Source organism: Solea solea, chromosome 7 (genome assembly GCF_958295425.1).
Source record: "Solea solea chromosome 7, fSolSol10.1, whole genome shotgun sequence".
Taxonomy (NCBI): domain Eukaryota; kingdom Metazoa; phylum Chordata; class Actinopteri; order Pleuronectiformes; family Soleidae; genus Solea; species Solea solea.
Genome location: NC_081140.1, coordinates 2,848,928 through 2,862,363, shown reverse-complemented (window position 1 = coordinate 2,862,363; position 13,436 = coordinate 2,848,928). Strand labels below are relative to the sequence as shown.

At 40.8% G+C, this 13,436-nt stretch overlaps 1 protein-coding gene across 7 annotated transcripts in view; it reads right to left on the bottom strand.

Moving 5' to 3' along the window:
* fam131ab (family with sequence similarity 131 member Ab) overlaps positions 1 to 11,066 on the bottom strand; it is a 30,310-nt gene extending 19,244 nt beyond the window's left edge. For 2 of the 7 annotated variants that reach the window (XM_058634687.1, XM_058634688.1), the window contains exons 1-2: positions 10,404 to 10,554; positions 3,341 to 3,480 (exon numbers count right to left, since the gene is read on the bottom strand). In XM_058634687.1, coding sequence (XP_058490670.1) covers positions 3,341 to 3,480; positions 10,404 to 10,434 — 171 coding nt within the window. In that variant the 5' untranslated portion in view covers positions 10,435 to 10,554. The other 5 variants (XM_058634691.1, XM_058634692.1, XM_058634690.1 and 2 more) reach the window with 5 other exon arrangements.
* Between the last annotated feature and the right edge of the window lie 2,370 nt (positions 11,067 to 13,436).

Sequence of the window (13,436 nt, the reverse complement as noted above, 5' to 3'; positions counted from 1 at the left end):
ACAGGCAGGATTTTCCGCTAAAATGATAATTCACATTTTTGGTTTGAACCAGTCTGAACCAACCTGAGGCATGAAGGCTCACTTTTACTGTAAACATGGCTGCCAGTGGTGACACAAGTTAGCCATTTAATAAAAGGCTCCGCTAATAAAGTGCAAGGCTTCTTAAAGTTTACATTATGCCTCTGTAAGGTGGCTTTTTTGTATTAACTGCTAACACACTCACCCACACCAATAGACAAAATCTGTGTTTTTAGATATTGATTTACAGGAATGGTTGGTTGATTTGTTTGACTTGGGTAAATACATGTAAAGGATTTCAAACACCAAAGTCACAAAACAACACACTATATATTTGAACTATGAACTATAAGTGAATCAATAACTCCTGTGTGCCTTGGTGTAACATTACTGCTTTTCTCTATGGACCTTGTTGTAAGAGACTTTATTTTCCAGTCAGAGAAGGTTGTCAGACACATTCTAAAGATATCACAGACTTAAGTGGGCACAGATTGTTTTTGTTAAGTGGTTTTTCACTTTCACCTCAAGCAACCGCACTTCAAAAAAAAAATCCAGATTATCACTTTAAGTATGAAATGGTCATGGTGGAGTATGGAGAGTGGAGAGTATGATGATGAATGTTAGTGTTACAGCAAACCGACAGTCATCAACTCCCAAAACACATGATGCCTGTTGCTTGGTTGGTTCTGTGAGTTCCCCGTTCCCCCCATACACACCAACCCACACCTCACACGTGCACACTACTTGTAATTCAAAACTGTATTGAGTGGAACAAGCTGGCATGACTCCTGCCTCCCAAAGTGGAAAAGAACCTGAGCATTCTCTTGCTTTGACATACCAAGTTTCTGCCTCGCTGTGGTTCCCCCCCACACACAGTCTCATCCTCCCTCTGCTCTCCATATCTCTCCATTCTCCACAACTGGTCGCCATGGAACAATTCCTCATGTCATGCCTTGCTTGCCTAATACACTGATGATGTCACCCACTCAGAAACCACCCGACGGCCACAGCAGACGAATGAATGGCTCTCACACACACACACACAGGCCCTTCTTGCTTTTTCCTTAGTGCTGATACCACTCCCCCGTTAACATGGGTGTCACACATGAGAATCTTTGTCATCAGATCAGCAGGCCAGCCGACCTGTCTCTCACCACGGCCAGTATTCAATAACAGGCCCACCCATGAAGACCGAGAGGCTGCGTTTCATAATGGATCACTTAGGCTCTGCTAATCATCGCCTGGCTGCCTCTCACTGCAACACATCACATTCACACCCAGATGGTGCACAATGATGTACAGTGTAACAGATGAAAAGGTGGACTCATCATCATTATCATCCTCTAGTACAGGTAATATTTGTCTTTAAAGGGATAGTTCAGCTGTTTTTGACACAATCTGTCATCTGCCTGATAAACGGATGATAACGAGGCTGCTCCTGGTGACACAAGGGAAGATAGATTTGAGCCACTTAACAGAAGTATCACCTCATAAAGTCTAGGTTTGTTTGCAGCTTTATCTCACCATTAGACTAAATCTGTTTTTGCCTCACAGCAACATGGGGGCTGCATGTGTACTGCTGCTCTGTTTTGGTAAGTTTGTGTCCTGAAGCATTAAAAACACCAAAGTTGCAAAAAGACACGTTTGAACTTTCTGGTGGAGGCAACAGTGGCTCAACAATGTCTGTGTTCTGTGATGTAAAATCACAGATCTTCTTCATGGACTTTGGTGTGGGGAGTAAGCAGTTTGCAAAGAAACACAAGCCTCAGTTTCCTGTCAGAAACGTCTGTTTGATAACGAATGAAGTGACAAAGAATATTAAAATAAAAAATACAACAAATATTTCATTAGGTAACCATGTGTGCTCAGAAAGTTCTGTCTTCATGAAATCACAGTAAAGATTATGTAGCTTTTAATTCTTTTAAAAATCCAAGAAGAAAACAAATTTAACTGAACTTGCACAAGTACTCTCAGTATAACCAGAGAAAGTGATGTTAGGGTATGACATATCATGGAAACTGAACAAAATCACAAAGCAAGAGGTTTAAATCCCACTGTGACAACATGAGGTCTTTGAAAGCTTTATAGGCTTTGGTTGTCTTTGTAGTGGCACCACCTAAAAGCCATTAAAGTCATTTATTTTGTATGGAATTCTTACTAAATCAGGGCTCTAACAGACTGTCAGGTTGGGAGCAGGCTCTTGTTTTAGTCCACCTGTCTTTGCCTTACAGAATCTTAATGAAATTGTCATAAATGGTGATGAAACCAGCAGAAAGGAAAAGTTGTCTGCAGAGGACTTTTGAATTAAAACTAACAGTTAGGTAGCAAATGTAAATCATGTGGATCTGAGCACGTGTGCAGGGACTAACCGATCAGTGACCACACCACAGTCAACTGAAAGACTTTGTCTGAGTTTGTTCAAAGACAAGAAGCATTACACATCATGTGTCACCATGATTCATTTAAAAAGCCTCAATCAAAAACAAATTATTCTGAATGACTTGCCACACGGTGGTGTAGTGGTAAGCACTCTCGCCTTGCAGCGAGAAGACCCGGGTTCGAGCCCCGGTTGGAACAAGGGCCTTTCTGCATGGAGTTTGCATGTTCTCCCCATGTGTGCGTGGGTTCTCTCCGGGTTCTCCGGCTTCCTCCCACAGTCCAAAAACATGCAATGTGGGGATAGGTAAATTGGACACTCCAAATTGACCATAGGAGTGAGTGTGAGAGTGAATGGTTGTTTGTCTCTATCTGTGTGTGGCCCTGCGATGGACTGGCGAACTGTCCAGGGTGTACCCCGCCTATCGCCCGATGTAGCTGAGATTGGCACAGCACCCCCGCGACCCTCTGGCAGAGGATAAAGCGGTAGATGATGACTGACTGACTGACTGACTTGCAAATAATTAGAAACCAACAGGTTAACACTAATGAAAAGTAAACTGATGAGATGAAACTAACATCAAAGACTTGGATAGCTCCATTATTAAGGTCATTATTATAGTTGAGGAAGAGTTGAGGAAATCATTTTCTGCTTCATTTCAGACTGTCATCTCTGACAGACCAGGTGATGGTACACAGGGTTGTTGTAGCCTCACATCTGGTGAAGTGATAAAGAGATCATCTCAAAATAACAAAGTAACAGTGAGAATAGAGACAAAAACCCAGCAAAAGGAGAAGCACAAAGCTATGTCTCCTGAAGACTGAACAAACACCGTGTCAGGTTAGCTCCATTAGCCATGCTAATTTCTATTAGCTATAAAAAAACCTCCAAAAATTTCAGAGAGAAAGAGAGGGAAGCAGAGAGAGAGAGATAAATGAGGGGCACCTCACTGAAGTCCAGTGCGCCCAAAGGTGCTGTCTGAATCAGTCTGCGCACCAAGCGGGTCCGCGTGTTCCCCAAAAGCGCGAGGTCAGACAGGGAGCTTGCAGCACTCCAGTCCACGCACAACGAACCGTCAATCGCCACTGTCAGGAGGAAGAGAGCCACAAGAAGGTAACAGCAAGAGAAGAGAAACCGTAAAACTAAAAACAAAAGGAAGTAGCCCCCGTAGCATGTTCTTGCTTCAAAATACGCAAAACAAATGACTTTAATGGTATGACAGCGCTTCCTCTTTAAAGGGATATTTTGCAGCGTGGTTTTATGAGGTATTGACAAAACAGATTGTAGCCACTTAGCAAAAGGCTCGCCGAATCAAATCTATGGCTGTTCTACATCTACAACATCGCAAGAATATGTTTGCTGCTTTATCTTGCCAATAGACTTGAAGCATGTAAATCACACGCCCTCCCACTCCATAGTGCATACAGAGTTGTTGATCCACTACTGCCTCCATCAGTAATGTCAAATGTGTTATTTTGTTTATTTGGTGTTTGAAATCTTTCATTTGAATTTACGTAAGTGGCATAAACTTACAGTTTTTGGGGATTTTTTTGTTTTTATTTTCAGTTCAGCACTTTGGTCAACCTCGGTTGTTCTTGAACATGCTCTATAAATAAACATTGAGTTGAGTTGAGCAGTAAAGCAGCAGCTCCTTTGTCTCCAATGGCTAAAAATGCAGATTTTCTGTATAGAGAATGATCAAACTTCAGTTTCCTGACAGGAAAGGTTGTTTGGCCACTAGATGAAGAGGAAAACATATACTTAGGATTGAACTCAGACTACAGAGCCATTGTTAGATTTAAGGTGGCCTAGATGTGATGTATGTGTTTGCAGTGAGAGTGTGGGTCTGTGTCTAATGTTGGTCCCCAGAGAAGGCGGGCACAGTGCAAAATGTCAATACCTCATAAAACCACACATCAAAAAAACCTAAAATATCACTTTAATGTAGAGGTATTTTTATTCCTTTTTTATGATTATTATACAGTATATCATCCCCAGTCACTACAGGAACCCTTGACTGCAGCATACTCTAAAGGCTACGTGAGAGAGCGATAACACGAGGGCACAGGCACAGAGCACTCGCTTCCATGCACTTTAAAGCCATGCCAGGTCATGCAGGTAAGGCTCTGGCAGCCACCTTAGCCTGTTTTTCATATTTCATGAAGTGACTTGTGCTTTGTCAGAGGGAAGAGTACATGAAGAGCACATGATCGGGGACATGCGTGTAGCAGCAGAGAGCAGTTTCACCCCCTCTGTTGTTGAACACACGTTTGTTTCTCTGACACATCAATACAGCACAAATAAAGCTGAGAAACCAGCATGAGAGCAAACGTCCTCCTGAATCTGCACTTCAGTCTAACCTTTAAAACAGCTGCACTCCATCACCTGTAACAGCTGCTGCTGCTGCTGCTGCTGATGAAACCTGCTGTGTTAGACGGATAGATGGATAGGTCAGGTTAAAGATACACTGCGTAACTTTTGTTAAGCACTTGTTGAGATGTTATTTTTCTGCCTCTGTTTGGTCTTTGGTCAGAGATTATTTTACGTTACATTACGTTACTTCTGTCCTTCAACTGAAAAAAGGCTCCTTCAAGCATCACTAACAGACCTGACTAAGGGAGTGTGTGTGTGTATACAGCAGCAGAGCAGGGGCATGCAGGGCTCATTTAGAGCAGTATATAGAATTCACTTCTGAAACTTGTCTGACTTTACGAACACAATGACAAAAATTTAATCAGCATTGTTTGAACATATTTGACAATTGTTTGAATGTTAATGAAATTTGCTTATATTTAAAAGTTACATACACCAGCTTTAAAGGTGAACATTCATGTGGAAAATTGTCTATGGCTATAAAAACTAGTGCTGTCAGGATTAAAATATTTAATCGTGATTAATCGCATTAATGTCCTAGTTAACTCCTGATTTATCGCACATTTTTATCTATTCCAAATGTCCCTTGTTTCTTTTTGTCCCATTATTTCTTCTCATTTTAATGCTCTTATCAACACAGAAAAGTGGATCAGCTTTCTTTGTGCTAATGTTTTTTTTTTATTGAGACCTGCATATTTTGAGTTATTCCTCTTATTGTGAGAGCCGCACAATAATAAGAGCGGCTGTGTATCAGCCTGCAGTGTGTGAATAAAGTGCCGGTCTGTCCCGTGTTTTAACGTGTTGTTGCCGTAACGAGCTAATCCGAGCTAAAGGAGCTAGCGGTCTTCGGAGGTCTCCTTACTACGGTTCAGGGGTCTGCCTAGATCCGATGTGGTGTTGTAGTTTTTCTAACGTTACTACTTGTTGCAACAGCATGTGGAAAAAAAACTAGTTTGCTCGACCAAAAAGAACGTTAATCTTGCGATAAAAAAATGTACGCTATTAAAATGGGTTTGTGTTAATAACGTGTTTAACTGACAGCACTAATAAAAACACAAAATCATTTACAAAAAATAATTTCATCAATTAATAAAAAAGCATAAAAATGAATGTTTTGAAAATGGACAGTATTGTTGAGATTCAGTTAAGTATAGCACTTTCTACGGTGTACAATTTAGCAATTTAATTTGTTAAACAGGTTCTCACAGATATACTTTGTAGAAGTCTTCGTAAATGTCTGCCCAAGGGAAGCAGTTCAAACTGAGAGTGCGATGGATGAGACCGATCGCTTGTTATGTCAAGAGCTTTCTGTTTGAGACTCACTTTATACCTGTCACTCAGCTGCATCTGTGCTTTCTCTGTGCTGTGTCTGGACAGTGTCACTTTACACTTGACCTCCAACTGTACATAACAAGACTCCATGTTAAAAGAGACAGTGCCTTGTACCAGATTGTTGTAAACCATCGCAAAAAGAGATCCTCACTCTAGACATCAACTGATGTTTGTTTGTATGGCCTATGCTGACCTTTAGAGACCAGTGGAGCTGGTGAACAGTATATGAGGCCACTATTTTAGCTGGTTTTGTCAATTTTTTCCTCCATTTGTTTATTATTATTATTATTATTATTACATAATAATAATAATAATAATAATAATACATGTCTACCTATTTAACACATAATAAAGGTAATCCGGAAACTAAATGTTATCAAATATACTTTTGGAAGAAAAAACTAATGTGTGAATCCACTTAATAGCTTGTTTCTTAGAAGAAAATTGACAATTACCTCTTTAACCTAGGTATATTATTGTATATATGATTTCTTTTTTATTATTATTTCTATTTATTATTATATATCACTGCTATTAGAGTAAAACGTCGACCAGTATAGGTTTTTGTAGTTGTTCTTATTTTATATTGACATTTTTTAAAAGCTGGTATTGGTAATGTTACATTCATAGTGTGAATGTGCATAAACTTTTGGGGCCAATATTTTTGTCCAATTTACATTTTCTTCCATCATCTGATAAAATATAGCTGTTCAGAAAAAATTGACAAATACATTTGCTCAAGTTAAATAAACAGATATTAAATAACATATGATCCATCTCTTCATATGTATTTGCATTTTATGTTTGCACAAATAAGTGACTATAAGTACATGGCTTAGAATTACACGGCATTTATGTGAACACAAATGTGTATACTTAGGTTTACGAAAGAAATAATGGCAGTTATTTAAATGTATTTCATTGATTTATTTATTTTCACATATTTTTGTGTTGTATATTTGTTTATGTTTTGTATTTTTGGATAACTAACTGGAAAGAAAGATTCTTCTTTAGCTGTCTCAAGTTATTACTGTTATTGTGTATTGCCCTCATCACATGATACATCTTTACAGTTTCTAAAAAGCCTTGATTTTAGGTATGACAGGGGATGACATATGTAAGTGTGGTAGTTCACTGCATATGATCATTTGTTTGGCCACTTGGTGTTTCCGTGTCTGTAAATGACCTTTATGGTCAATTGCTTTGACTGTTTTTGTATGTTTTACAGGTGCATTTTGAAATAAACAAAAAGCTGAGTTTTAAATTCTGATTTTTTTTTTTTGGATGGATGGATGGATGGACAGAACATTTCACTGGACACTACACAACAGCTCACTCTGTCCTGCACACCATAGACACAAGCTTGCCCTTGTCGCCACTGTCTTCAACTCACATTTGCCAAAAAAACAACAGCAAAAACAGATTAAAATGGTGATGCCTCCGTGTCTGGCTCCTCTTTCCCGCCACTCCAATGCAGGGAAGCGTTTCTGGTTACTGTCCGTGAAGAGGAAATTGGCTCGATCAGTTTATCTCCTAACACCCACCCGGGTCAAACACCCGTGGTGGTTAGCGCGCCTGCAGCGGCTCAAGTTGCCCACCAGCAGAATTCAATATGTGCCAATTTAATTGGCTTTGATGAGATCAGGTGCCCGCGGGTGTACTGTATCACTGCATCACCTGCTCAATCAAAGCATTGTTAAGAGGAGTGAGGGATGTACTGTATGTAACACACACACACACACACACACACACACACACGTGTCATTTGAGCCTGCAGTGGCATGTGCAGCCCGTTGTTTTGTTCTGGATTGTCATGAAGACACTCTGTAAACCTGTAAAATCTGTTTTACTGCTCCATACTCAATTCATCTCTGGAAGTTCATGGTTAATATCAAAATAATATATGTCGTTTGAACATAAGAAGCAAACCATTGTTTTTAATATATTGATCTTGTGTGGCAAAGAGTGATGGGACAATATTATTGCTTATTGGGATAAAAAAAATAAAACACATGGTTTCTATTATCGTGACAATCGTGAATGGGAATACAAATTAATATGTCCCGTCTAATTGACCAACATACAGTGCTTATGATTTTTTTTATGCCACAATGGGGATCTACATCTTTCCTCGTGACTTATTACGACGTTAATTAATTATTATGATCACAGTCTGCAATCCACGTGCAGCCTCCTCCTGTCTGTCTGTCTGTCTGTCTGTTTCTGACAGTGGCTGCGTACTGAGCAGATTCATTTACTGCGACACACACACAGTGATCCCCACAGCCTCATACTGTAGATGTGAAACTCCACTGCGCACATTCTCTCTGGAACTACAAGTCACTGCTGTGCAGCCCGTGATTTTTACAGCAGTGCCCTGCAGTCACAGCAGAGGTGCCGTTTAAGTGGCATGTGCTCACAATCACATGATGGACAGAAAACACGTTATGTAATCACATCTCATATCATATATCATATCATGCCATGAATTGTTTTTCCTTTTTCTTTTCATTTTTTACTGAAGCCTGAGATGTGGTGGTTCTCTCGGAGGTGTGCGGAGTCATCATCTATCTGTGGTTGATTTATTAATTTGTCTTTTGTTCTTTGATTCTTAATGCGGCTAATCTTCCTTCCTCTGAGTGTCTCCTCTTCCCTCATGGAAAACAAGCATTGGAGTCATTTTAATTTACTGTGTAGGTCCCGTTGTCGTGGAAACTGAGAGACTACCTCTCTCCCTGAGTGACTTATGAGGGAATCAACAAAATTAGGTCAGAACCAGCATCAGTGAGGTGACACACACACACACACACACACACACAGCTATTCTTGTTATCACACTGACCTCATGTCCGTTCATTTTTTTCCAGCCTAACCATATTATCCCTAAACCACAGTATGATCCTCAAACTTAACCGTGACCGCTTAATACCTAACCACAACCTATCTCGTTTTAAATCTCACCTTTAATTTTAACTAGAAAAGGAACGTACACACACACACACGGATTTTCATAGAGGGAGAGTCAAACAGGTGGCTGTTGTCGACGCGCTCTTGGCACGCGCTTCATGCAGAAACGTGCGCGCAAAGGTGTGATAGTTGGTTCTTTATCAAGTGGCTGAAACGACGGATTACACAAGCAATTAGACGCGGAGGAGACGCGAGGCTAGTGTAAACATGAGGCGTGTGTGTGTCTCTCTCTATGTGTGTGTGTGTGTGTGAGAGAGAGAGAGAGAGGACACAGCGGCGGTGAAATCACAGCGTGGATCATGACGAGATGTGTGATATTTTCATCGCATGAAAACAGATTTGATTTGAGTGAGAGATGGGTGGATGGATGGATGGATGATAGATGATGGATGGATGGATGGATGATAGATGATGGATGGATGGATGATAGATGATGGATGGGTAAATGGATGTATATACGTGTATAACGTGTGGAGCCAGGCGCCACAGCTGACGTCTAGTCGTCAGTGGAGCGGATGGTACATAAACCTGCTGTAAAGGTGTAAACAACCGTTAGGCAACAGGAAGCTTGTTTCTTGGCAACAAGCTGCAGCTGCATCTGTGTGTGTGTGTGTGTGTGTGTCCAAACGGAGCCCGACTAATATGAGACTAATGTGAATATGAGCCTAAATGCCAAGGAGTTCTTGCAATTAAAACATACCCCATTGGAAGCATGTGCGCGGATGCGTTGGAATTAGAATACGAGCAAAAACTAAAAAGCGTGTCCTACCTTGAAACTAAACTGGCTGAGGGCGCTTAGAACCATCGTGTCCTTCCTTATCTTATCGTATCCTCGTTACTAATTCAAACGGCGTTTAGCAGCGCATCCTTCACTGCTGTAGCCTCTGCTCTCTGTCTGTCTGTCTGTCTGTCTGCTGCCAAAAAAAAGAAAAAGAAAGAAACAGCTCCTTGCAACTCTCGAAGCATCGCGATGTTTAGGCACTTGGCTCATTCCCACCACGCACCCATGCAAACACACACTCTTCAGTCTTTAAACGGTTATTTTTGTCTGTATTAGGCGTAACTTTATTGTTAATATGTGCGTTAATATGACTCAGCAGGCTAGGTTAGATGTCTCACATTCTCGCATCACACCTTTCTGTCTGCGCACATCATGCTGTGCGTATAACCCTCGCACATCAGCTCCCGCACCCGCTAAAGGCTGCATAAATTATAAATAAATAAATAAATAATAATGATAACAATAATAAAAAAAAAATAAAAAAAAGCGAAAACAAACCAGAATTCCCCCAGCGTGCTTTATATGAAATAAATAAACAAAAACAACCACTCTTACCAACTGGCGCTTTGGAGCTGACGCAGCCCATTTTCGCAGCTGCGTGTGTAAAAGCTAATGTATTTTACATGTTTTCCCGATAATTTCCTTCCTTGCATTAAGAGACGCCCATGATGCAGCAGCAGCAGCAGCAGCACAACCACCACCAGCAGCAGCGTACCTCACTTATCGAAAGCCTCTCTCGCTCTCCGCATCTACGGAGGCTCCGCTGGGTTCCGGTCCGGTGCGCCGCTTTTGGCTCAGACCGCCGGAGTGACGCCGCGGGCGGGGGGAAGTCCACTCATCATGCTGCCTGCCGTGTGTTTTACTGGCTTCAGATCCGTATACATGCATGTAAACACATGTGTAGGTAAACAGTGAGTTTTTTTTGTTTACTTTACAGCTGAGTCTTGGATGAGCTCCTGCGGCGGCTGCGCGTTACTGCGTCTTGCGGTTGAGTTCAGCACCAGAGCGGGTGGACAGCTCCTTGTCAGGCGGCGGCAGCATGGGCTTGAATCACAACTGCACGCGCCGGGGTTCCCCCTCACGGTCACTGCCGGTCAAATCCACTCCACATCACAACACACATCATCCCCGGTCCTTCTGCGCACGCTCTCTCTCTCTCGCTCTCTCTCACACACACACACACTCTCTCAATCTCTCTCCACTAGAGATTTCACACATTCACGCGGACAAAAAAAAATCCCCCTCTGAACCTCTATATATACGGAACCTCGACGAGTTTCCGCCTACTGGTGTTTTTTTCTCTCTGTCAGGTAGAAGCGGAAAGAGCCGTGATTGGCTGGTGTCGCCTTACATGCCAGCTGACATGCAGGGAGAGGAAGGCGGAGTCTGCACGAGAGAAGCAAGTCCTCAGCGAAAGAATTGTATTTTTCTCACTACTCATCTACAGGATGTAGCAGTAAGCAGTTGACATAATGATAAATGAGGCGCACAGTACGTTTTTCAACAAGTCTAATAAATCAGCCTGAAGCAGAGTGTATACTTAAATCACTGGTTACATAATGTTTTTATTGTAAATAAGAACAATCACAGAGTAACATATTTTGCAGAAGGTTTAGACGTGAATTCAATGTTTCCTTGTCAGGTGTGTTGTGTTGTGATGTAATGTAAATGTGGTGTTTCAAGAGGTAATTTACAGAGGACTCGGAGTCTCATTAATTTGAACATTTAAACTATCGTTTGAGTATAGTTTTTATTTTGGTGTTTTTCAGCAGGTTGATTGTGGCCCCGGCTCAGCTTGGGGCCCCGGGAAATGACCTGCTTTGCTGCACTGTTGCATCAGCCTTGGACTTTTTTCACAAACCTGCTTTCTGGCATGTTTATTTCAGAACACAAGTCTTTCAGGCTTCTCCCACACAGTACCTGGTAAACCATGACATTAATGCGATTATGTTTACTTCACAAATGTTTATGATACAAAATTAAATCTATAAATATATAGAACAAAAAGCAATGACTTTAAAATTAAGTCAATAATAACATGGATAACTGTAATTAAAACACCAAACAAGATTATAGATATAATTCAATGTTGTATAATGTAATACATGTAATAATGTGATAATTACACCCAAATGTCTTATTATTACTATTGTAAGAAATATTTATTTTATTTCTTGCAAATATATTTTATTCTATGACCCCACTGGCAGCTGTGCTTAAGCCTGTGTTTAAATGAAGAGGGACGTGTTTTTATTATAACATGATATTGGGCCACATGTAATCAATTGGGGGGCTACATGGTGTGATTCACACAGGAGTGAGCACATAAGAGTGAGAGAGAGAGATGTTCCTGTAACCACCAATAATGTTTTCCATGTGTTGCATGATCATATTATAATCTTTCCTATTCATGTCCCATGGTGGTCATTATTGAATGGGAACATCAAAGGTGGAACAAAGTTGAATCAAAATTCAAAGAAAGTCATGATCAGCAAAGTTGTGAAATGGGTCAGATTAGACCAAAGACTGGATGAAAGGAGAATATGTCAGCAGCATGTGTTCCCTCTGAGTATTTTTAGAAGACAAACCAGTTTACTGCTTTGACATGAATCTAGTTCAAGTCATGAAATGTGCACAGTGAACGCTTGATTCTTTTTCCAGTTCTCCTTTTGTTTTGTATGTGAAAGCACAGAAAAACACGCTTTTCTGGATCAGTGCAGAAGAGGAATCAGTTGGGAGACTTGGAATCAGCGCTCCAGGTCCTGCACCAGGCGCATAAGTGCGTAAATACACGCAATGCAGACAAGGGAAAAACAGGAGGAGAGTGAGAGTGAAAAGCCGGTTTCACAGATGAAGGATTTCTCCACACTTTGAATGTATACAGATACGTTAACAGAATATTACAGCAAGTGAGCTGTAAATACCCTGAAAGCAATGTGTAAACAAGTGATAGATAGATAGATAGATAGATAGATAGATAGATAGATGGATAGATAAGTTACAAACAGCTGGACAAAGAAAAATAATTAAATAAGATAAACCTTTTGATTATTTTCACATTGTTATGTTTTAATTTATTTATTTCTCTCTCAGATCCTCCTTTACTTTTACAGTAAACGATCTCCTGCTCCCTCCTCTCCTGCAGTGCGCCATTCGACTCTCGTGATTTCATAACACCACAAAGTTGCGGCAAAGCCAGAGCTCAGTCCTCTCTCTCTGGCTCATGGTCCTTTAACCAGTCCTCCAGCGCCACCAAAAGGACGATTGTAGCAAAGGCAGCTGAGGGAGTCCGAGGAATGCAGGGAGACTGTTGCTCAGTAGGGGAGACCAGGAATGGGAGGAACACTTTTTGTCTTAGCACCTATTCACTTATATATATTTGTGAATGAGCACTCCTATTTTGACACAAACTACCCTCATTTGTCTACAAATAACAATGTTTCAACAGCTCCAAGAATTCATCAGATACAGAAGCATTTACACATTTAAACTCCAGACATGTGCCTTGACTTTTCCTGTGCTTGGTATCAGCAAATTGGATTAGATTTGCTTATTATATTATAGTTATAGTTATAAACTAGTCTGACA